Below are 23,426 nucleotides of genomic sequence, written 5' to 3' on the forward strand. Positions count from 1 at the left end.
TAAAAATACATAAAACAACCACAAGTACATAACACAAGAACTTATTTCAAAAATATTTAAAATATGAAACACCAGTACACAATAAATACATATAAAAATGTTTAACAAATGAACAACAAAAATCTCTTACCTTGATTCAATATTTATCACTGCACTGCGGACTTACTAGCGAAACGTTCAGATGCTAACTATAGCTCGGACATAATTGGTTATACACAATTATTATTTTATGCTTGTCAGAAAATCACTGAACTGACTATCCTCCGATTTCTATTTATATAGTAGGTTAATTAGATGACGCATTATAATTTACATGTACTTGCAGGATTTATTGAAACGGCATGTGCATATTATTTCTAGAATTTTTGGTTTTAATTTCCGTTATTAACATGTATTGTGGAATGTGTTGTGTCATAATAATGAAATCGTATACTAAAAAATAAAATCGATGCTTTTTTTGCGGTCATTGCCCTACATTCTTATTATTGCAATATCAGGTTAAAATGCAATATTAAACGACATGTGAATATTATTTCTAGAAGTTGCAGTTTTAATTTCCGTTTTAACGGGTCATGTAAAATTTGCAAGGTGTTTTTGTCGATGTTGCTAAAAATATAATCGTTGCTTTTTTGCGGTCATTGCCCTATATTCTTACTATTGCAATATCATGTTACAGGTGTAATATTAGATGAAGAATGTGCCTTGCTTTGCTGACACATTCGTTTTGTGTGACTAATGAAATTATTGTATTTAATACCAGTATTAGATGTGAAATGTAGCTTTTTATGAATAATGAAATCGTATTTAATGTCTTCTTCTTTGTGTCGAGCCATCTGTCAATTCTTCTTCTTTTTGGTCTATCAATTCTTCTTCTTCTTTACGTTTGTAATGTTGCTGTCAATTCTTCTTCATTGTGTTGAGCCATTGTCACTTCTTCTTTTCGTGTGTCAATTGTTCTTCTTTTCGTTGTCTTGTTGCTGTCAATTCTTCTTCCTCTTCTTCTTTTCGATTTGTCAATTCTTCTTCATTGTGTTTAGCCATTGTCACTTCTTCTTTTTTTTGTCATGCTGCTGTCAATTCTTCTTCTTCTTTTCGTTTGTCATGTTTCTGTCAATTCTTCTTCTTCTTTCCGGTTTGTCACTTCTTCATTGTGTTGAGCCATTGTCACTTCTTCTTCCTTTCGTTTGTCATGTTGCTGTCAATTCTTCTTCTTTTCGTTTGTAACGTCAACTTCTTCTTCTTCTTTACGGTTTGTCAATTCTTCATTGTTTTGAGCTATTGTCAATTCTTCTTTTCGTTTGTCACGTCAATTTCTTCTTCTTTGCGGTCTGTCAATTCTTGTTTATTGTATCAATATTTACCGTATCTTGTAAGTAGAAGGTCGAAATTTTTGTATTAGCTTGGTTAGTTGCAAGTCTAGACAACAAGATTTTGAACTTTGACCGTGTTAATGCCGCATGCGTGAAATAATCAATTAGTGTAGATAACTGTATTGGTAGATAAATTTAACCAATTCGTAAGGACTCGTTTAGTCTCGTGGCACATTTTTGAGAGTTCAGCTTTTTGTTTTTAAGTATAATTTACTCTTAAATTTAAATGATTTTTCTCTTCTAGCAGTTTCCATTTGCGCCCTGTATTTTTTAAGTAGACTTGTTTATCATGTCTACATCTACGTTATAAGAAAATAAAAAAAGCAAAATTTTTAAGCAAAAAATGTCACATTTTTTGAGTTTTTTCCCTTTATTTTTGATGGTTTGTAAGTTTGATGGTACGCCTTTTACTACGGGTAACGTTGATCCTGCTACAAATGCCTGTCATGCCATTGAACTATTTTCATGTACCGATGAAATGTGTATCGTCTACGTCAGTGGTTTTCTTCTAAGTTAAAATCGGACCAATAGCAATGAAGATACAATATCGTGACTTTTTGATAATAAATGCAAGCAATCAGTTTGCTTTACCTGATTACACCAAAGTGAAGAAATTTATGATTTTCTTTTTAATTGGTTGTGCGATTTAAAGTCGTTGACCTCCATGCGACAATAACCTCAACCCGATGAGTCAGCATTTGGACTATAACTGACCTGATTCGAAAACTGCAAAATTGTGAATATTATTTTTTTATTTTTTAATGTAATTAATTTTCATTGATTATACTTTCAGTCTGATATAACATTGTAATCGTTAACAACGAAGGGTATAAAATTTAATCCCTCGCGCATTTCTGATATTTTAAATAAATAATTATTTAAAAAAAACGTCCTTGAGGGCAGTATCTATTAGTGTCGTAGTCCTACTGTATTTTTTTCGTAGGATTTTATTGTGGGCATTCGTGACTTTTATGCTTTAACGAAAAAGAAATGTTTCCGTTTTCCATTGTTTCGAACTGTCGGCGATTTTGGAATGTTAGTGTAGTTAAATGTTTATTATTAAGGTAAGTTTTTAAGTATTTTTTTTTGTTAAAAAGCTTACTTTTTTAAAATGTGAGTGATATAGTGCTTTTTACTTAAGTATCTTTGGTACACCATCAACAATATTTTTTCTTATTTCCGGTGGAAACGTCTCCTAAAATATGCTGTCGTCGATTTGCTTTTCTTAAATCATGATAAATATCCAAAATTTTTATGTCTTCACCGCTTTTCGGTGTCCGATATTCTTTCTTTCTTTCATTATCGTAAATTTATGCTTGGTAGCACATTTCACCTATTTTAATTGAAATATATTAAAAATATTACTACTTGTATATACGAGGTTGATCAAAAATTAATTGTGAAATAAACATTATAAAATAAAAGAATTTTAGAAGTATAGATTAGAGTTTTCGTGTGAATTATTGTAATGTATAAAAATATTAGTAATTGTACAGATATACGGGGTTGATCAAAAATTACTTATAGACGAAAGAATGAAAGATCTTTGTAGAAAAGTGGACATTTGACTAGTTTATTTGAAAGAAAAATAATGGGTAGCCACATGTCGAGCAGTGGACGGTGTGTTTGTGTATTTGGCGCCTTTTACGTCTAAATCGAACCGATAATAGCGAAGATCCGATATAATAGCCTTTTGGCTATCACAGTAGAGTGTAACAGCAATGTTTGATATACTTTTATTTCGTAATCTGTTGAGCATATAGTCTCAGTATGTGGCCTGGGTAGAAGAAGAATTAATATCAACATGATAAACGAAAAAGAAGAAGAAGAAGGCTCGACACAAAGAAGAAGAATTGACGGCTGCGAAATGCGAAAATATTTATTCAGCAATTTTCATAAAAATGATATGTATATTCAGAATAATAGTGCAGACTGAAGGAGTGTTTTTTTACGATGACAGATAGGTGCTGGATGGATTGGACATAGTTAAAGAATATAATGTGTGTTTGCTTTGATGGTCGGTTTTTTAGATATACCTGATGGCGTTCGATCGTCATGAAAAGGTTGTAGCCGGCAAGGGATATGAGAAGGCAATTTGATCTAATTGTTAGATGGAGAAGTGTGTGTGCGCTTGTGTGTGTGTGCGCGCGTGCGTGTGTGTGTGCATGTAAACGAATTCGAATGTTTGTTTTGTTGCAATACCGTTGCATTGTATTTGATAAAATTCATGAGAGAGGGATGGTTTGGACATATTATAAGAATTATTCTATTATTCCGTATACGTTATCAGCGATGAGTCGTGTGGTTCTGTACGTTAAGTCATTTAGTCTTACATACCTAATGTTGCTTTGACAATGCATCCATGTCTGAAGTGACAGGTAATATTTTGGCAGATAAGAAAGAACTATGAAAACCGATTTAACAAACAACTAGAAGAATCACTATGACAGCTGAAAATAAGAAGAATTGGTTTGACTTTCTGACTACACCCTGTATAATTTGCGATAGACGGAAAGAAGAAGAAGAATTGGCACTTAATATTGAACGTTGACAGAAGAAGAATTGACAGTTGTCTTCTGTGTCGCCACCGCTTTCATTTGACACCCCATACGTCAAAATCGGTCCAATAGCAACGAAGATATGCTGTAATGCCGTTTTGGCAATGCCGCCATCTTTTTTGTCTCAACGTATTCGTTATCCCCTCTGCTTTCCAACGAGTCCTCTTACGCCATGATCGGACGGATAGAAACGAAGATATGACGTAATGCCCTTTTGGCATACTCTGATGTGCACGCCACAGACTGCGTTCAACCCCATTTTTCAATACCTTTCCAACGATACGCCACACGTCACGATCCGCCGAGCGGTCGCGCCTCCACCACAAAACGAGACAAAAATGACCAGAATGAACCTTAGATTTTCTTATGGAGATTTACATGTAAAAACGGGTCAAAGTGGGCTCGAACTGTTGCTGTCCTTTTACTCGTGTCGCTTGAGCTGGTAAAGGCATAAAAACATTTCACTGATGGCAATTTGATAAAAAAATGTGCTGTTGAAATGGCCAAAGCTTTCGGTGATTCTAAAATGGCGGATAAATTTGAATCAGTGCCACTTTCACATCAAACCATACAAAGAAGGATTGTTGCTATGGGTGAGCAAGTAGAAAAATCTATGCTTAGCCTGGTTAACCTTTAACTACACGCGCTGGCGTACTTTGTACGCCAGATATAAGAATTTTACTGGAAATATATTTAAAAATTTAATTTTTGACCCTGCTTATTTTTCTAACCTATCACTGGAATGTGCTTTACAATTTGGTTTTAGTTTTTCGTTATAATCGGCGTTCTGGAAACATCGTAATTTACATTTTATTATTTGTTGTTTCCGGTGGTGGACAATATACCCCAGGATTATATTAGTATAAGTCGTAATATAAGTACTGTTGTGATCTTGATTATTGATATGAGATAATATTTTTGTATGTCATTTAATTTAATCAATGCTTTAATAATAATCTAATTAATTTACCAGATCACATATCAATATGTTTTCAATCTCAGGGCTTTTTATAAAATTAATTACTTACATACGTGGCTTCTAAGTATTTCTTAATGGTTCCTAATCGGGATAGGAAAGAAAAGAGTAAAATAATAACACATATGGGTTACAATTGTAATCAAAATATTGTTTATTTTATTTAAATGGCAATCACTGCTTAATATTTGCTATATCTTATTATTCTTAAACATAACATTTACACATGGGAATCTTATTTCCTTTTGATTTCCAATTGAAAGTTTTTATTAACATTTAACTATTATGATTTATTAGCAACAATTCTATTTAAGTTTGATGAAGCTTTTCTGATATTATTGATTATGTTTCTTCAATTTTAAATGTGGTATTTACTACGAAAAACCCATACATTCATGTCCAAACAAATGAGACTGACCTTTTTCTGGTGCACTGAGAATGTCTTCACACAAGACCCGTTTCCTGCTATCCTTGGCTGCAATCAAAACCTCGTCCTGGCTTCCAGTAATGTTCTCCTCTGAAACTAGCTCGTATAGCTCTCGTTTCCTGCTTCTGTCGTGATGCTGTGTTCTACCTTTTTCGAAACTGCAATCAGCTACCGGGAACTCTTGGCTCAAGGAGGTTCTTTTACTCTCAACCTGGCCTACCTCTCGTTCTACGATAGATACTCCACACTCACGGAACTACACCGGCTTTCTCACTCTCCGTACACTACCGTCTACTACTTGACTTCACTTCTCGACAGCTCAAAACATTCTGATCTCTATTTGTCATTCATTCCCCTACTTTCTAAATATCCCTTCCAGATTCACAAATCAAAATTCCACCACCAACTCTCATTCGCAGTATTCCTCAAAACCAATTTTTAAACTTTCTAAATATGCTTAATGGATTTCAAAGAAAATAGTTAATTCCCATTCTAAAACTACTTTCTACTATATACAAATTTTAATGACCTATTCTCTATTTCCACTTAGTCTTATTTAGCATCGGCTAATGATCGATCCTTCCGCGAACAAACGATAATGACCTATTAACGATTTCACTTGAGTCTTATTTAATCACTTCTTAAAATTAAATATAACAATTTGTTGTATACAGGTTGTTCTAAATTTATATGCCCGTGGTTGAGAAAATTGAAAATATTTTATATTAAATTGAATTTTGTCTATAATTATCAAATTTTAATTTTCATATCAAATAGAAATATAACAAATCCCCGCCTTGTATTCGATAAAATTTATCTGCATTTTTAAATAAATTTTCTCGAGGCAAAACCAACTCCCTGTATATTTCCTTACTTTAATCTACGTCTTATACCCCTTCTTCTTGTATTACTCTAATTAGTCCCACCTGTAGAGTAATTGTTTCCTTATTTTCAGTGTCCTCATCCTGTGTTAGAGTGTCGGCTATTATGTTGTCTTTCCCTTTTTCCCATATCAATCTTCTGTCTTTTTCCTCAGATTTTTCACATACTTTTACCGTGCATTCTGCATCCTCGTTTTCATATGCCTCCTCTTCAAATGCCACTGTTTCGATCATATCTTTTTCGCTTTCATTTGTTAGCTTTATTTCTTCTTCTCCTGAGCTCATCTCTTCTTTTGAGGAATCCCAGTTTTCTTTTGCTTTTGATACTCTCAATTTTTCTTCTTCTGGGCTCAACTCTTCTTTTGAGGAGCCACAGGTTTCATTTTCTTTTGTCTTTTTCTGACTTTTTCTCCCTTTTCTTCTTTGTCCTTGCTTCGTTGCCAAATTCATTTCCACTGTTTGTTCTTTACCTGATTCGTCCGTATTTTGTTTCTCCTGTTCCTTGTTCTGTTCTTCTTCTTTTTCTTCTGTTAGATTCATCGTATTATTTTTAAAATCTATCACTCCATGTTTTTCTGCCAATTCGTCAACTCCTACTATCATGTCATGTGACATGTTTGGCATTATTACACATTGTAGTGCATACATCTTCTTACCCAGTCGTACCATTACTCGTATGCCTTCATTTATAGTTGCCAATGTCCGTTTGTTTGCGCCCACTAAATTTACCCTAGGTATTTTGTAAATTAAATTTGTTAAGTTAACTTCTTCTATTAGTTTTCTGTTGACCAATGTTATTTCAGATCCAGTGTCTATCATAATTTTAATTGGTTTCTCGTTGATAAATCCATCCACAAATTTTAAATTAACTCCATTTTTCTTTTCGTTGTTTCCTGCCAATTTAATAAACTCCTTGGGGTTACAAAAGATTCCTGTGTGATTTTTGGTTTTTAGTGAGCGCCGTCGTGAAAAAACGCCGGTTGCTCATCGTTGTTTATATTTTCGTCATAATGTCTCTCTCCGACATATTCATCTGTCTGGGTATTATTTACTTCTCTTCTATTTTCTCTTGGTCTGTCGGATCTGTTTCGGTTTTCTCGATATCCCTGTTCATTTTGTCTACCATTATTTCTGTTTTCTTGATTTGAGCGTGTGGTGTTTCTATTTTCGTTTTCCCTTCTGGGATTAAAATCTCGTCTTGTATAGTCCCTCCTATTTTGATTTCTATCTCTGTAATCCTGTGTTTCTCGGGGCCTGTAATCTTCTCGCGACCTTCTTGATTTTCTTTCTCTTAAACGTGATTCTCTTATTTGTAGGAATTGGCATAAACTATCTATGTCTTTGTAGTTTTGCAATATGATATGGTCTTCCAGCGTTTCTTCGAAATGTCTTGCAATCAGTTCGACTAATTGTTCCGATGAGTAATTATATTGTAGATGTTTTGCGTTATAGTAAATTTGTAATGCATATGTCCTTTCTGATATACCCATCCTATCATTGTATTTCCCATTTTGCAATTCCTTGTTAATTTCCAATTGTTGGACTTTTCCCCAGAAATAATTCAAAAATTTTTGTTCAAATTGTTGCCAACTGTCAAATTCTTCTTCTTTGCAATCGAACCATAGGCTTGCTTCATATTTGAGATGGTTTCTGATAGTTTCTTTTGCTGTTTCGAAATTTCCGATGTGCTGTATTTTCTTTTTCAGGCTATTTATGAACGGCACTGGGTGTAATCTTCTTACGTCCCCGCCAAACCTTATCTTCACGTCATCTGTGCTATGTATAACCATTTCTCTTCTTTCTCCGACATTTTGTTGAGTATTGATTTCCGCAATCTTTCTTTCCACTTCTTCTATGCCTGCTTGAATAGCGTTTTGCAACTTGTTTTCCAAACTTTCTATTTCCTTTTTCTGGCAATTCGTTATTTCCTTTATTTTGCTTTTGATTTCTTTAATCTCTGTCTCTTGTTGTCTCATATCGTTCTTGATTATTGTCAAACATCCTTTTACTTCCTTTTCATACTTTCCTATGCGTTCCTCCATTTTCTTGTTGTTCTCTTCTATTGCTTGTTTCATTTTTTGTTGTGTTTCATCCATTTTTTGATCCAATTTTTGTTGTGTTTCATCCATTTTTTGTTGTGTTTCATCTATTTTTTGATCCACTTTATCCATTTTCTTTGATGTTTCTTCCTGATTTTTATCCATTTTTTTTTTGTGTTTCATCCATTTTCTGTTCCATTCTTTGTGACTGGAGTTGCATCATTTGTAATATTTTATCTATTCCTGATAATTCTTGCTGTTCTGATGCCATGATTGTCTTGTCTAAAATATCTTCTTGGCCTGAATTATTCTCTTGATTTGAATGTTCTTTTTGTTTTTTGTTGTCTTTGCTTTGGCTTCTTGTCACAGACATTTGTTTTCAAGAAGTACTGTCCCCGCCAAATATGAAATTTTACTAGTATGTTACCAAGACGACTTTTTCTCACCCAAATATTATAAATTGTCAATAAATATATCAAATGTAAATATCGTAAAAATAAAATATTAAATCAGTTATGTAAAATTTGTACCTAAAGAGATCTAAAATTTTATGTTATCAAATGTAAGTATCTCACTTTTTACCACAGGCATATAAATTTTCAAATACCGGCTTTACTCTTTCTATCCTTCAAATTTGCCACTAGAAATACTTTACAATGCCCTCCACGTTGGACGACAGTTGTTGTGATCTTGATTATTGATATGAGATAATATTTTTGTATGTCATTTAATTTAATCAATGCTTTAATAATAATCTAATTAATTTACCAGATCACATATCAATATGTTTTCAATCTCAGGGCTTTTTATAAAATTAATTACTTACATACGTGGCTTCTAAGTATTTCTTAATGGTTCCTAATCGGGATAGGAAAGAAAAGAGTAAAATAATAACACATATGGGTTACAATTGTAATCAAAATATTGTTTATTTTATTTAAATGGCAATCACTGCTTAATATTTGCTATATCTTATTATTCTTAAACATAACATTTACACATGGGAATCTTATTTCCTTTTGATTTCCAATTGAAAGTTTTTATTAACATTTAACTATTATGATTTATTAGCAACAATTCTATTTAAGTTTGATGAAGCTTTTCTGATATTATTGATTATGTTTCTTCAATTTTAAATGTGGTATTTACTACGAAAAACCCATACATTCATGTCCAAACAAATGAGACTGACCTTTTTCTGGTGCACTGAGAATGTCTTCACACAAGACCCGTTTCCTGCTATCCTTGGCTGCAATCAAAACCTCGTCCTGGCTTCCAGTAATGTTCTCCTCTGAAACTAGCTCGTATAGCTCTCGTTTCCTGCTTCTGTCGTGATGCTGTGTTCTACCTTTTTCGAAACTGCAATCAGCTACCGGGAACTCTTGGCTCAAGGAGGTTCTTTTACTCTCAACCTGGCCTACCTCTCGTTCTACGATAGATACTCCACAATCACGGAACTACACCGGCTTTCTCACTCTCCCTACACTACCGTCTACTACTCGACTTCACTTCTCGACAGCTCAAAACATTCTGATCTCTATTTGTCATTCATTCCCCTACTTTCTAAATATCCCTTCCAGATTCACAAATCAAAATTCCACCACCAACTCTCATTCGCAGTATTCCTCAAAACCAATTTTTAAACTTTCTAAATATGCTTAATGGATTTCAAAGAAAATAGTTAATTCCCATTCTAAAATTACTTTCTACTATATACAAATTTTAATGACCTATTCTCTATTTCCACTTAGTCTTATTTAGCATCGGCTAATGATCGATCCTTCCGCGAACAAACGATAATGACCTATTAACGATTTCACTTGAGTCTTATTTAATCACTTCTTAAAATTAAATATAACAATTTGTTGTATACAGGTTGTTCTAAATTTATATGCCCGTGGTTGAGAAAATTGAAAATATTTTATATTAAATTGAATTTTGTCTATAATTATCAAATTTTAATTTTCATATCAAATAGAAATATAACAGTACATATTTTAATTGTTTTTTAGTCATTATGGCAAAAAATATATTTTTCTATGTAAACAATACTTTTTCTCCTGTAAAAAATCACATTTAAAAAAATTTTTTATTAGTAATTTTATTTATCATGGAATCCAGTTATTCCATGATTCCAGTTATAAATCCCAATTGGCTTACTGAAAAGGAACTCCAAGTATTCACTGATGCCGAATACGGTTTATAACAAACAACTAAGTGTATTTTTTCAAAAAAAATTAAACAAATCCGCTGTTTTTAAGTGTATTTTCTTGTGGCGTACAAAGAACGCCACGCGTGTAGTTATGTTATAACTTGATGCGCGGGTAGTTAAAGGTTAAGAAAAGTTCATATTTCTCACTTTGTTTGGATGAAAGCACTGATCAAGCCGATGTTAGTCAGCTGTTAATATTTGTGCGCACTACTTTTGATGATTTTACCAGTAAAGAGGGGTTATTTGATATTTGTCCTCTTTATGGAACAACAAAAGGAAAAGACATCTATGAGGCTGTGAAAAAAACAGTTGACAGAATTGGAGGCTTTGATAAATGTTCAGCCATAGCAACAGACGGGGCCCCATCAATGACAGGTAAAAAAATTGGATTAGTGGGTCTGCTTCGAGAGAATGGTGTCACTTGCCCAATAATTCATTGTATTATACATCAGGGAGCTTTATGTGGAAAATCAGTCAAGGAAGATCAAGTTTTCCAAACCGTGATTAAGATTATAAATATGATTAGAGGTGGAAATCGATCTCTTTTACACAGGCAACTTAAGCAGTTTTTAGTGGAAACAGAGGCTGAGTATAGAGACTTGCTAATGTACAACCATGTAAGGTGGCTGAGTGCAGGAATGTGCATGGAACGATTTTTTGCCATAAGAAAGGAAATCCCTGCATTCCTCAACAAATACGTTTCATCTGACACAACTGAACTGGAAGAGAAGTTTAAGGATCCAGAATTCTTAAGACAGTTAGCTTTTATAACAGATCTGACTAATCATCTTAACATGTTAAACTTGAATCTTCAAGGAAGAAACCAGACGGTTTCAGATTTGATCGGAATGATAAACGGATTCCGGAATAAGCTGAACGTGTTTAAACGTGCTTTGGAAAAGAACAACCTGACACACTTCCCTAGCTGTCTGCAAATAGCAGAAGAATTCAACGGTGAGGAAAATATTGAGTTTTCATCCTGCATTTCACAAATTGAACAAGTTATTGATGAATTCAATACAAGATTTTAAGAAATTGAAAGTCTCAAAAGCAGTGTACTACTTTATAATAACCCTCTTGGAGCAACCATTGATGATCAACCACCCAACTTACAGCTTGAGCTATGTGATCTTCAAGCCGACATGTTCCTAATCACCAGACAAGAAAAGGGACCTGAATTTTTCAAATTACTGTCAAAGGAGAAATTCACAAACCTGCGAGATTTTGGACTGAAAATGACGTCAATGTTCGGAAGCACATATACATGTGAAAGTGCCTTTTCCTCCATGAAATACATAAAAAACAAAAACAGAAGCAACCTTACCGATTCTTCCTTACGTCATCTTATGAGACTGTCTACAGCTGAACTGGAGGTGGAAATTTCTTCATTGGTGGATGAAGCCGATCGACCATAGTCCTCACACTAATTGGATACATATTTTTCGTTGCTTTTGCAATGTTTGTCTTGATTATTGAAAAGTGTTATCAATAAATTTTCCATTTATAAAAAAATGTAGTTGTTGAGCAATAAAAGAAATAATACTCTTTTTTGTTTTAATTATTTTTATACCTCACTTTATTTTGTTATTACTTGTAACAAAATTATTATATGGCCCGCGACAACATCAAAGGTTTTAGTTTTGGCCCTTGAGGCATTGCAAGTTGGACACCCCTGATCTAGACTCAGTGGATTGAAAAGAGATAGGTACAAAAAAGACGATTCGGTATGTTTTCATATTTTAACCACAATTTGTTTGACGTTTCTGCTTTGTTTACTTTTGTGGCTGTCAGTCAGTTGAATTTTTTGCGGTTTTTGTCGAATTTTTGCGTTTTGAAGTTTTTTTATATTACACAAACAGTTGTTTTAACAACTAATTTTATATTGGGCTTTGAAATTTTAAGGTAAATATTATATTTTGGCAATTAATATTTAAAACATACAAAGCTAACGTCATTCACACAGTAAAGAAATGACTGTGTTTAGATTTCCTTCAAAGTGAATAAAATAACAAAAATAAAATATGTTATTGAATTTTTTTATAAATTGTTTATTTATTTATTAATCAATAATAATAAAAGAATTTATTAAGCTACTTCAAATGTACCTGTAATTCTGCACAAAAATTTTGAAGCAAAACTTACATTTGACATTCTATATATTTGATAACGTCAAATTTTATAATTAAACCCGTAATCGGAACAGGAGCCACTTTCTGTCAGTTGTTGTTGCGTAAAATATATTTCCGACTTATTTCGTATGCTTTAAATGATGACGCACGGGTAAAGACTGGCGGACTCAACTGTAATACTTGATGATGGGAAATTGTAGAAAAAAATTAAGGCTGTAATTTTTATTCTTTTAGTTTTCTATTTGTCAGAATCTCTATAAATGAAATAATCAGTAGTAATTACACGAGACCTCTAAAATTATCCATTTGTATCCGAGTGACACTTTGACAGTTTTGTCACAGTATGTCAAAGTGTCACGAGGGCAAAACAAATCGGTGATTTTTGAGATTTCCCGAGTAATTAGGTAAGATTATTTTTCATGAATAAAACTGTTTTTAAATCATTTTAACTAATATTTTATTGATATCTTCGCCTGAATATTTGGTAAATCTCTTCATGGTGTTCTCTTTGAGAAGTTGTAAAGTTATTTTCATTAATATTACTGAATGTTCATTTTTGAATAGGAACGAAGGGCATCTGACGTAATACTTGACGACGAGAAATTATCAGTAGTAATTACATGAGAGCTCTAAAATTATCGATTTGTATCCCGAGTGAAACTTTGACAGTTTCATGACCCTACGGGGATGAAATTATGTCAAAGTGTCACGAGGGCAAAACAAATCGATAATTTTTAAGAGCTCGAAAGTAATTCGGTAAGATCATTTCGTGAATAAAACTTTTTTAAATCAGTTTGACTAACATTTTATTAATATCTTTTCCTAAGTATTTGCTAAACCTGTTTACGGTATTCTCGTTGACAAGTTGTAAAACATTAATTGTCATTAATGTCACTGAATGTATTTTTGCGTAGCAACGAAGGGCATCTGACGTAATACTTGACGACGGGAAATTACATGAGAGCTCTAAAATTATCGATTTGTATCCCGAGTGATCGATAATTTAAGAGCTCGAGAGTAATTGGGTAAGATTATTTCATGAATGATACTGTCTTTTAAATCTTTTTAATATTTGGTAAACCTGTTTCTTGGTATTCTCATTTTTTCGTAGTAACGAAGAATGTCTGACGTAATACTTGACGACGGGAAATTATCAAAAATTATCGCTGTAATTTTTATTTATGTAGCTTTCTATTGGTCAAAATCACTATGAATGAAATTAATAATCAAAATAATGGGGGAATTTTTCGAAAACTTGTTACTGGTACTGAATTAGGGATGGCGGTTGTTGACAAAACACCGGTTTTCGTTTATACCGTTTTTTATACCTACGGTTTAATATGGCAGTTATAAACGGTCAAAAAAACCGGTTATTCCAAAAACCGGTGTTCGGTTTTTTTAGTCATATACCCAGTAGGTTACATTTCAGTAGGATATCAGTTCATATCAGTATAAAAATCAGTCATCTCATCAGTGATGTGAAATCGGTTTCAGTCAGTTTACAATTTCTCATTTACGCGCGGGGGGTGAAAAATTTCCCATTTTTCCTCAGAATTCGTTATCTTTTCCACTTATCCGTTTTTTCACCGGTTATTACTTTAAAAGGAAAAAACCGGTTATAACCGGCACAAAAAAAATAACCGGAAAAACCGATTATTGCAGAGGAAAAAACCGGTTTTAGGTTATAACCGGTAGGTTTTCACCATCCCTATACTGAACCGGAGGGCTCCAGGGACTATTGACGATTGTATACAAGTTTAAGAAATAAAATTGGAGCATTATTTTCCTATTTATTGTTACTATCGTGTGATATTCGACAGATTATGTTTTAATACATACATATAAAATTCAAGTCTTTGTATAAAACCTTTCAGTGGCATTTGACCTAATTATTGTGAAACACATTTTTCGACTTGTCAAAGTGAACAGCAAAGTTTAGCAAATATTTTGACGAAGATATTAATAAAATATTAGTTAAAATTATTTATAAAAATACAATTTTATTCATGACCTAATTTTTGCTGAAGTAAACTCTTAAACGGCTTAAAATTGCAGATTTGTGTTCTCCTCGTGACAATTTAACATTAGATGCAAAACTAAAAGTTTATTATGGATATTTTCTTACATGTGACAGTAGTCAAAACTAGGAAACTGGTTGCAATTTGAAACAATCTACTTATAATCTACAATAATTAACTAATTGGGCAGAATTAAACACGTGGCGAAAAATCGTACTACACCACTGGAAGTTATAATCATTAAAAAATAATCGCTGTAATTTTTATTCTTGTAGGTTTCTATTGTAGATTTTATCCCAATTAATGTGATACACTTGTCAAAGCACAGTTAAGCAAATATTCAGATGAAGATATCAATAAAATATTATTTAAAATTATTTATAATTTTAGGCCTAGTCATGCTATTTTTTGTAAGTATGGCCTCTTGTTTTTTAAAACCTCTTTAAATTTTTAACTTTTTCTCAATTAAATAGGTTATACTTAATTTTAGGGCTTTTAGAACACTGATGATGGATTTCTTAATCCGAAAACGTTTTGTCTTGTGACCCTTTTTTAGGGTATTTTAAAATATACATTTTTAAAACAAAACTAGTAATTTTGTGATTTATGGTATACAGCCAGCTACAGGAAGTTTATTTTCCTCGTGGATTTTTTAAATTTATAAATAAAGTTTTTATCGTGAAATAAACTTCCCGAAGTAAACTCCATTGCTTAAAATTGCCGATTTGTGTTGTCCTCGTTTTTTGACATTAATTAGACATTAATGCAGAACTAAAATTTATTGTGGTTTATATTCTTAAATGTAACAGTTGTCAAAACAAGGAAACTAGAAATTAAACATAAATAATCTACCTAAAAATTATTCCCACTGTAATAATCTGAGTAGAAAATTCCCGCTCTAATAATAATCTGATTGGACAGAATTTAGCACGTGATGAAAAATCTTACTACACGATTGGAAGTTAAAATCATTAAAAAATAATCAGTAGTAATTGCACAAGAGCTCTGAAATTATTGAATTTTTCCCGAGTGACACTTTGACAGTTTTAATTTCACGAGCCGAAGGCGAGTGAAATTATGTCAAAGTGTCACGAGAGCAAAAATTATATATTAATTTCAGAGGTCGAGTGCAATTTACTGCGATTATTTCATGAATAAAACTGTTTAAAACCAAAATTTTATTGTAATTTATTTATGCAAGTACCATTAAACACACAGTTTTTATAAATATTTGACGATTGAAAGTCATCACTTTTATAATTTTTAAAACATTAATTGTCATTCTAGGGTGCTCGGTAAAAGAACTATAAGTCAATTTAGTCAACTTTTCAGGAGAAGCAAAAAACGAAAAATAATTTTGTTCTGAAGCAAATTAATTGTCATATCTCCTAAACCGTAGTACACAGAATTGTTATATTTACCTATTTTACTTAGTCAACATTAATCTTGAAAATGGTATATCTTTTTTTTAAATAAATGGAAATTACAAAAAAAAATTTTACTTATATTATTTGGACCACACGTACCAGATGACTTATACTTTTTTTCAGCCCAAAAAAGCTGTTGTGTATTAAAAAATAAATAAATAAAAATATATTTATGCAATATTTATTAAAAAAAAACAATATAAAAACATAGGAATAATGTTAACTGAGAAAAGTATTACTCTGCTTCAGATGAATCTTCATCATCTGGAATAATATCAGTAGTATCAGTTGTCTTTAAATTTTTATAAAAGTCGTGAGATACTGGACTTATCAGAAGAAGAAGATCCAAAATATCCTTTTTCTTCTGCACTGATATAGCAAGAGTGCTTTTATACAAATTGCTGGGTACCAACCTAGCATTAGTTTGTCCTCTACGTAGTACACTTAGCGTCAGAAATTCCTCTTTTTCATCAAGTGGTGTTTTATAAAAAATAATTCCCTTTTCTCTTGTATAACGAAACCATTTCACATCAAACCAGTTGAAAGGATTTCCTCTTGTATCTTTTTTACGCATGAGACAGTTACTTTTCAAAAGATCTGAAAAATTTAAGAAATCACCATGGTAAAGTTCTACAACATTGAATTTCTTCTTTTTTCCTGTAGTTCTCACAAGCTGATACCAGTCGTGCGGATGGCTTATTGGAACACTTAATCTTTTTTTTTGCTTTTCGATCAATCCATGATCAATGTCACACTCCATATGACTGTGCCCACTCACCATGAATTTATGGTCAATAACTTCTAAATTAGTGTTATTTTGCATTGCTACTAAAAACATCATAGCAACATGTGAATTTTTGTTCTGACCACCGCATGTATCCGAATACAGGGTCACTTTGGAAACATGTGATGGTAGTGATATTTATTCTTTATAAATACATGTAGCTATATTGTTACCTCCCCGGCCTCCTTCACCTTCGTGCCATATGTAACATGCCACACTTCCTTCTCGATTCTCATGAATAGTTAGGTTGTATGTCCATAACTGTCTTTTGTAAAAGGCAACAGAGGAATTTACATATGAAGTCGGGAGACACTGCTGCAAGTCAAACGTGAGGCATCTAAAAGTACTATCACATTTTGCTTTTTCTGTGTCGTTGCTCTTCATAACATATGCATTGTCTGCAGCAGTGTGATGAATACTTATCTCATCTTTAATTTTAGTTTTATCATCTTCGCTTTCAGTAACTTTGAGTTTATTACTCAGCACATCACATTTATGGCACGTATCTACTTTAGGTTTTTTAAATGAAATGTTCAATTTATGGAACTCTCTTTCATATATAGATCTAGAGACAGGTGATTCATTTTCTTCACAGTATAATTTGTACATTATCTGAAGATTAAGATGGCATGGCAAATACAATCTACTACTTTCTCGTCGAGTATAATGAGATTCATATAGGGGAAACGAATTTATGTGGGACTTCACTGCATTAATTTTTTCTTCATTATGCTTGTTAGCAGAAATATCACGACCACGCTGGTCATCAGTTATTCTCCCTGAAGTATTTGAATCCCTATTTGTAAGAGCCAGTGTAATAAACATATTTCTCTCGTCAAATGTGTTCATAAAACATTTTTTACAAACTTGAATTCTAGCGCCATTCACCTTTAAATGAAAAACATGAGTCACTTTGCGAACTTTTTCTTTATCTGGATCTAAGTTCCTTTTTCTAGTGGTTTTAGGTGGTTCTGAGTCTATAAGGCTAACAATATATGCAACACGTTTGTTACGATCACCCATAGACCAATATTGGTCAAACAGTTTTTTTTGTACATCTTCTGAAATTTTGTTATTGCATTTATTTCTACAGGCTTCAAGTTTTTTCATGCAGCGTGCTCGTTTTACCTTATTTTTTGCTGTTACATAAGCTTTTCCAAAGTTTCGATTTCTTTTACGTTTTTTTTTTTTCGTGAATATACTTTAGTGTTGGAATTAATACTGGTATTACCTGATTTTGATCTCCTCTCTGTATTTTCAGACCTGGACTGTGGAACAGCTTCTATTTTTTCTTCAACTGCACTACTAGAGTCACTACTCTCCGGCATATAGTTTTCATCCTAGTCACTAGAATCATCTGAAGAAATATTGCTATTAATCACATTTGATGCAGATGTTAGCCCATCAGTTATGGTATTTTCAAGCAGTTCAACTTCACCTGTAAAAGAAATAAATATATTTTAAAATGAAGAAATTTAACAAGTTCGGAGAGAGAAACTGTTGCATAATGTGTTTAACTTTAATAATTTTTGTACATACCATCCGTTGAATTACTTTTAATAGGTATTAAATGGAGACCATCCGTGTTCAATGAAACTTCAGATATGTCGTCCACATCATGTTTATCAAAAACACCCAGTCCATTCGCGATATTAGTTTCTAAAAAAAAAGAATGAAATTAGTTATAAACTTTGTGTACATAAAGAACAGAAATCATATTAGAACAGAAAATATCTAATCTTCTCAGTAGCAAAGCTAAAAATATACACTATAAAACACCCTAATTAACAAAATATAAGAGAATATAAACAAATACCTATTTAGATAAAAATTTCACAGGAAAATTGTAAATGTTTTTGCCTTTAATAATTTCTCAAATTGTTTCTTTACATACAACTATTTATCACTTTATCTTCTATTAGGTACTTATTTTAACCTGTATATTATACTGCGTAAATAATTTCACAAATAACATTTTTACACTTACCTGTATTGCTGGCAAAATTCTCAACATTCATATTCATTAACTTCATTATTTTCTTAGGTCGTGATGACATTTTTATATATCTCTGCAACCAACTTAATCGAAGTAATCTCTCTGTGTTGAATTTTTTTCTGCACACCGGAATGAAATTTTAACCACCAAATTTTTGCTAAATGCAAACACAGTGGTCTAGAAAATAAACCACCTACTAATCTATTTTTATCAAATTACACCTACGTGGGAAGTTTGTATTACTTATTCTCGCTGTCCCTATTAAAAATAAGTGTTAGGTATCTTTAATTGATAAAATTCTCACGGTTCAATTATCAGCCAAACGCGAATAGTTATCAGTTGTTTCTTGAAAATCTCGTACAGAAAAGAGTAATATTTGCTTAGTAAGCTTGACACACGTATCTGAAAGCGATCGCCTTAGTATAAGTCAACCGCCTTACTTGGATATTATTCACTATCAATGGTCAAAACAGTACATGTTGAGATGTACTATTAGAGCCAAGAATAGTTCACAAACTCGTAGTGTATAAACAGTATAAGTTGACATAAACTGTTTTTACCAACTTAAAAGTTCATTTAAGTAGTTTTACTTAAAAGACCAATTAATTTTATTTAATTTATATCAGCATATTGACTTGTTCTATTGATACCAATTTAAAGATATAGTCCTTTATAGCATTATTCTGTAAAGATAAGATTTTGAACATTTTTGACTTACACTCTTTTTACCGAGCACCCTAACATTAATGTCACTGAATGTATTTTTTCGTAGCAACGAAGGGCATCTGACGTAATATACTTAACGACGGGAGATTATCAAAAATTATCGATTTAATTCAGATTTCTGTAGCTTTCTATTGGTCAGAATCTCCTATGAATGATATAATCAGTAGTAATTGCACAAGAGCTCTGAAATTATTGAATTTTTCCCGAGTGACACTTTGACAGTTTTAATTTCACGAGCCGAAGGCGAGTGAAATTATGTCAAAGTTTCACGAGAGCAAAAATTCTATATTAATTTCAGAGGTCGAGTGCAATTTGTTGCGATTATTTCATGAATAAAACTGTTCAAAACCAAAATTTTATTGTAATTTATTTATGTAAGTACCATTAAACACACAGTTTTTATAAATATTTGACGATTGAAAGTCATCACTTTTATAATTTTTAAAACATTAATTGTCATTAATGTCACTGAATGTATTTTTTCGTAGCAACGAAGGGCATCTGACGTAATATACTTAACGACAGGAGATTATCAAAAATTATCGATTTAATTCAGATTTCTGTAACTTTCTATTGGTCAGAATCTCCTATGAATGAAATAATCTCTGTAATTTTTATTGTTGTATCTTTCTATTGGTCAGAATTTCCATGAATGCAAAAATAATCAACGTAACAATATCAAACAGGACGCACAACACAAGAGCTGAACAGTACTGAAACACATGATACTGCAAGAAAGAGCTTCGGGATACGATTTTAAATTAAATTTAATAAAATCGTAATTGACGTATTAAAATACGGTAGTTAAAAAGTAAACTAAATGAGATCCAAATACCATCGACATTGCTAAATTAAGTAATTATATTTCTCACCAGACTACGAGATGAAGCCATCGAGATATTTATGAATAAATGTCGTTTCCTCCGGCGAATAAAAGAGATTTCATCTCTGATAATAATTAATACAAGTCGAGATAACGTCCTGGAATTGCTAAATATTTCAGAGTTTCTAATTGAATTCTGCCAGACCAATTAGTAAGTTGGGAGAAAATTTGTATGTAACATTCATTCGGTCTCACTAATGCAGACTAGATTTAAATCGCCATTTGTTTCACAATTTGTGGATTCCAAACTATTAACTTCAGAACTAGTTTCCGGTTTATACTAGTCAATGAGATTGAAAAATAAACTTCACTGATTTATGTGCATATTGCAAATTATGTATGGATTCATGTCGAATTATTAAGTTAATTCTTCTTCTTCTTTTTCTTCTTCTTCTTCTATTTCCATAACCGTTAGCGATTGTTAGATATCGTGTTGGCTACCATATTCGCTATGGTGACTTTTTTACAGCAGCTTAGAAGAATGATATAGTTGATTTTCCGTAACATTGCCTTAGATTTTTCAGACATAATGTCTTTTTCTACCAGAACCACGTTTACCTTGGATCTTTCCTTGAATGGTCAGATGTAAAATATCATCTTTTTCGGTGTGTCTCATAATGTTACCAAAGTATTCCAACTTGCGTGTCTTGATTATACTGACCAGTTGTGTTGTTTCGTTCAGCCATCTAAGGACCTCCTCATATCTAACTCTATAGACCCAGCTTTGACTGAAACAGTCGACGGGTTATTTACCTTCGAATGAACAAGGGGGGTAAATTTGGTCCCCAGCGTATGTTTTTCTTTAATAAATTCAAAACTATTTTCAATTTTTAAATCATTATTTTTTTATTTGACTTTAATGTCAATCTAGATATCCTCATATTTTCAAATAAAAAAATTCCCTATATTTTACAAATAAAAAATAAATTCTGAAGTTGATGTTTAGTAGAATACCGTCTATTATGTGGAATTCCAAGTGGTTTTACACTGCGCGTTATCAAAATCTATTTTTAGACTGTGGTGCCTGTTATGTACGAATCATGACATTCCTGTCTGCTACAGTTAGTCATTATTATTATTTCCGGGCGTATATTATTATATTTTCTTAGTATTTTGTGTACATATAAGATATGGCCCGCAAATATCTTACTGAGGCTGAGTTACAAATAGATTAATAATGTTACAAATAAAAACAAATCGTACAGACTTAAACATCATTCAGGTATATGCACCTACACAACAATATGACGATGAAGTTGTCGAAAGCTTTTATTCAGATCTAGACTATTTATTATCATCCACAGGAAGCCAAGATATAAACATTGTATTGGGGGATTTCAATGCCAAGGTTGGAAGAGGTAGTGAAGAAAATATCGTTGGCAAGTTTGGTTTAGGAACGAGAAATGACCGTGGAGAATGCTTAGATTTTGCGTAGAAAAACAATTAGTAATATATAACACTTCTTTTGACTTGCCTAAGCGACGACTTTACACCTGGAAATCTCCTATGGACACTTGTGGAAGAATAGTAAGAAATCAAATTGATTATATATGTAAATCAAAAAGATATAGAAATGCTATACTATCCTCCAAAACATATCCAGGAGCGGATGTACCCTTCAACCACAACTTACTAGCAGCTAAATTATTACTTTCATTTAAAAAGATTAAAAAATCCAAAATATCTCCTAGGATCAGCAAAGATAAACTTTCAAATGCGGAAGTAAAAGAAATAGTAACCGATAAATTAGAAGATCAGTTTAAGAAATTGGGAGATAAAAATTCAGAAGAACAATTATGGAAGTCATGCAAAGAAACATTGGAAAAAGTCCAAGAAGACCATCTAATGGAAAATCAGCGTAGGAATAAGCAACAGTGGATGACAGAAGAGATATTGAATGTAATGGATGCAAGAAGAAAATATAAGAATGCTAATTTGACAGAATATAAAAAGCTAAACAAAAAAAAAATAAACTAGTAAATCCTTTATAAAAGGTATATATTTAAAATCCCTAAAAAGGGCTACATCACAATCACATAACTAGTTTTCGAGTGGTTTACCAGTCATCATCAGTGCTTACGTGAAGTTTACATCCTAACAACCAAGATATAGTTTAACAAAAATACGTGGGTCAAAGCCCTGTATAAGGTCAAAGCCCTGTATAAGTGGTCCGTTAAGGAAACATCAGTTAAAAATGCCTAGTTAAAGCATGGATGTTTAAACTGTTTTAATATTATGCCCCAGGTAACATCTAAGCCGTGGTGTGACTTGATTAGATGGCGAAAGTCTGGTAGCAAATAACGTCATTTGCAAATGAGGTCATTTGATACCAGACTTTCACCATGTAATCAAGTCACACCACAGCTCAGATGTTACCTGGGGCAAATAATAAAATAGTTCAAACATCCATGCTTTAACTGGCATTTTTAACTGATAATGTTTCCTTAACCCGGCATTGGTCGCTAGGTAGGTTGTTACGCGAGTGGTCGCGCGTGAGATTTTCTCTCACATATCCAACTTTTGCCTTTCTTTACAAAATTTTACAAAAAAGATGAGGTTTATTTAACGATAAAGCAATTTGCTTTAAAAAGACACGACGTTTTTTTGTTTTATTATTATTATCTTTATATAAAATGTGACTATTGATGCCGCCAATATTTAACATTGAAAAATATATGGTAAGTGACCATCTACAACTAACCCGTGAAACAGAATATAGGATTTTCATATCATCGAACACATCCTCGGCGCCTTTTATTACATCATAAAAGGATATTATTTTAGGTTTTAAGGGGAAAAATAAAATTAATTTTTATACACAGTTGGTGACGCGGGTGGTCGCTTGATGAGAGAATCTCTCACATGAAGCGCACTGACTCAACAATATGGTGATACTAAGTAAACTGAGTCACTATCTGAGCGGAAGAGTCTATTAGATTGTCAAGGGAGGATAATTAGTATACTAGAATGAACTACAGCGCGTAATATTTCCCAGAAAAA

General features: G+C 32.4%; 1 protein-coding gene across 1 annotated transcript; it reads left to right on the top strand.

Moving 5' to 3' along the window:
- The first annotated feature begins 4,405 nt into the window (after nucleotides 1-4,405).
- Nucleotides 4,406-11,836, top strand: LOC126885060 (general transcription factor II-I repeat domain-containing protein 2A-like). Its single transcript, XM_050651489.1, has 2 exons — nucleotides 4,406-4,553; nucleotides 10,586-11,836. Exons 1-2 carry the CDS (start codon nucleotides 4,428-4,430, stop codon nucleotides 11,492-11,494), a joined length of 1,035 nt encoding a protein of 344 aa, XP_050507446.1. The 5' UTR covers nucleotides 4,406-4,427; the 3' UTR covers nucleotides 11,495-11,836.
- Nucleotides 11,837-23,426: the final 11,590 nt, after the last annotated feature.

This window comes from Diabrotica virgifera, chromosome 5 (assembly GCF_917563875.1).
Source record: "Diabrotica virgifera virgifera chromosome 5, PGI_DIABVI_V3a".
In the NCBI taxonomy this organism is placed as follows: Eukaryota; Metazoa; Arthropoda; class Insecta; order Coleoptera; family Chrysomelidae; genus Diabrotica; species Diabrotica virgifera.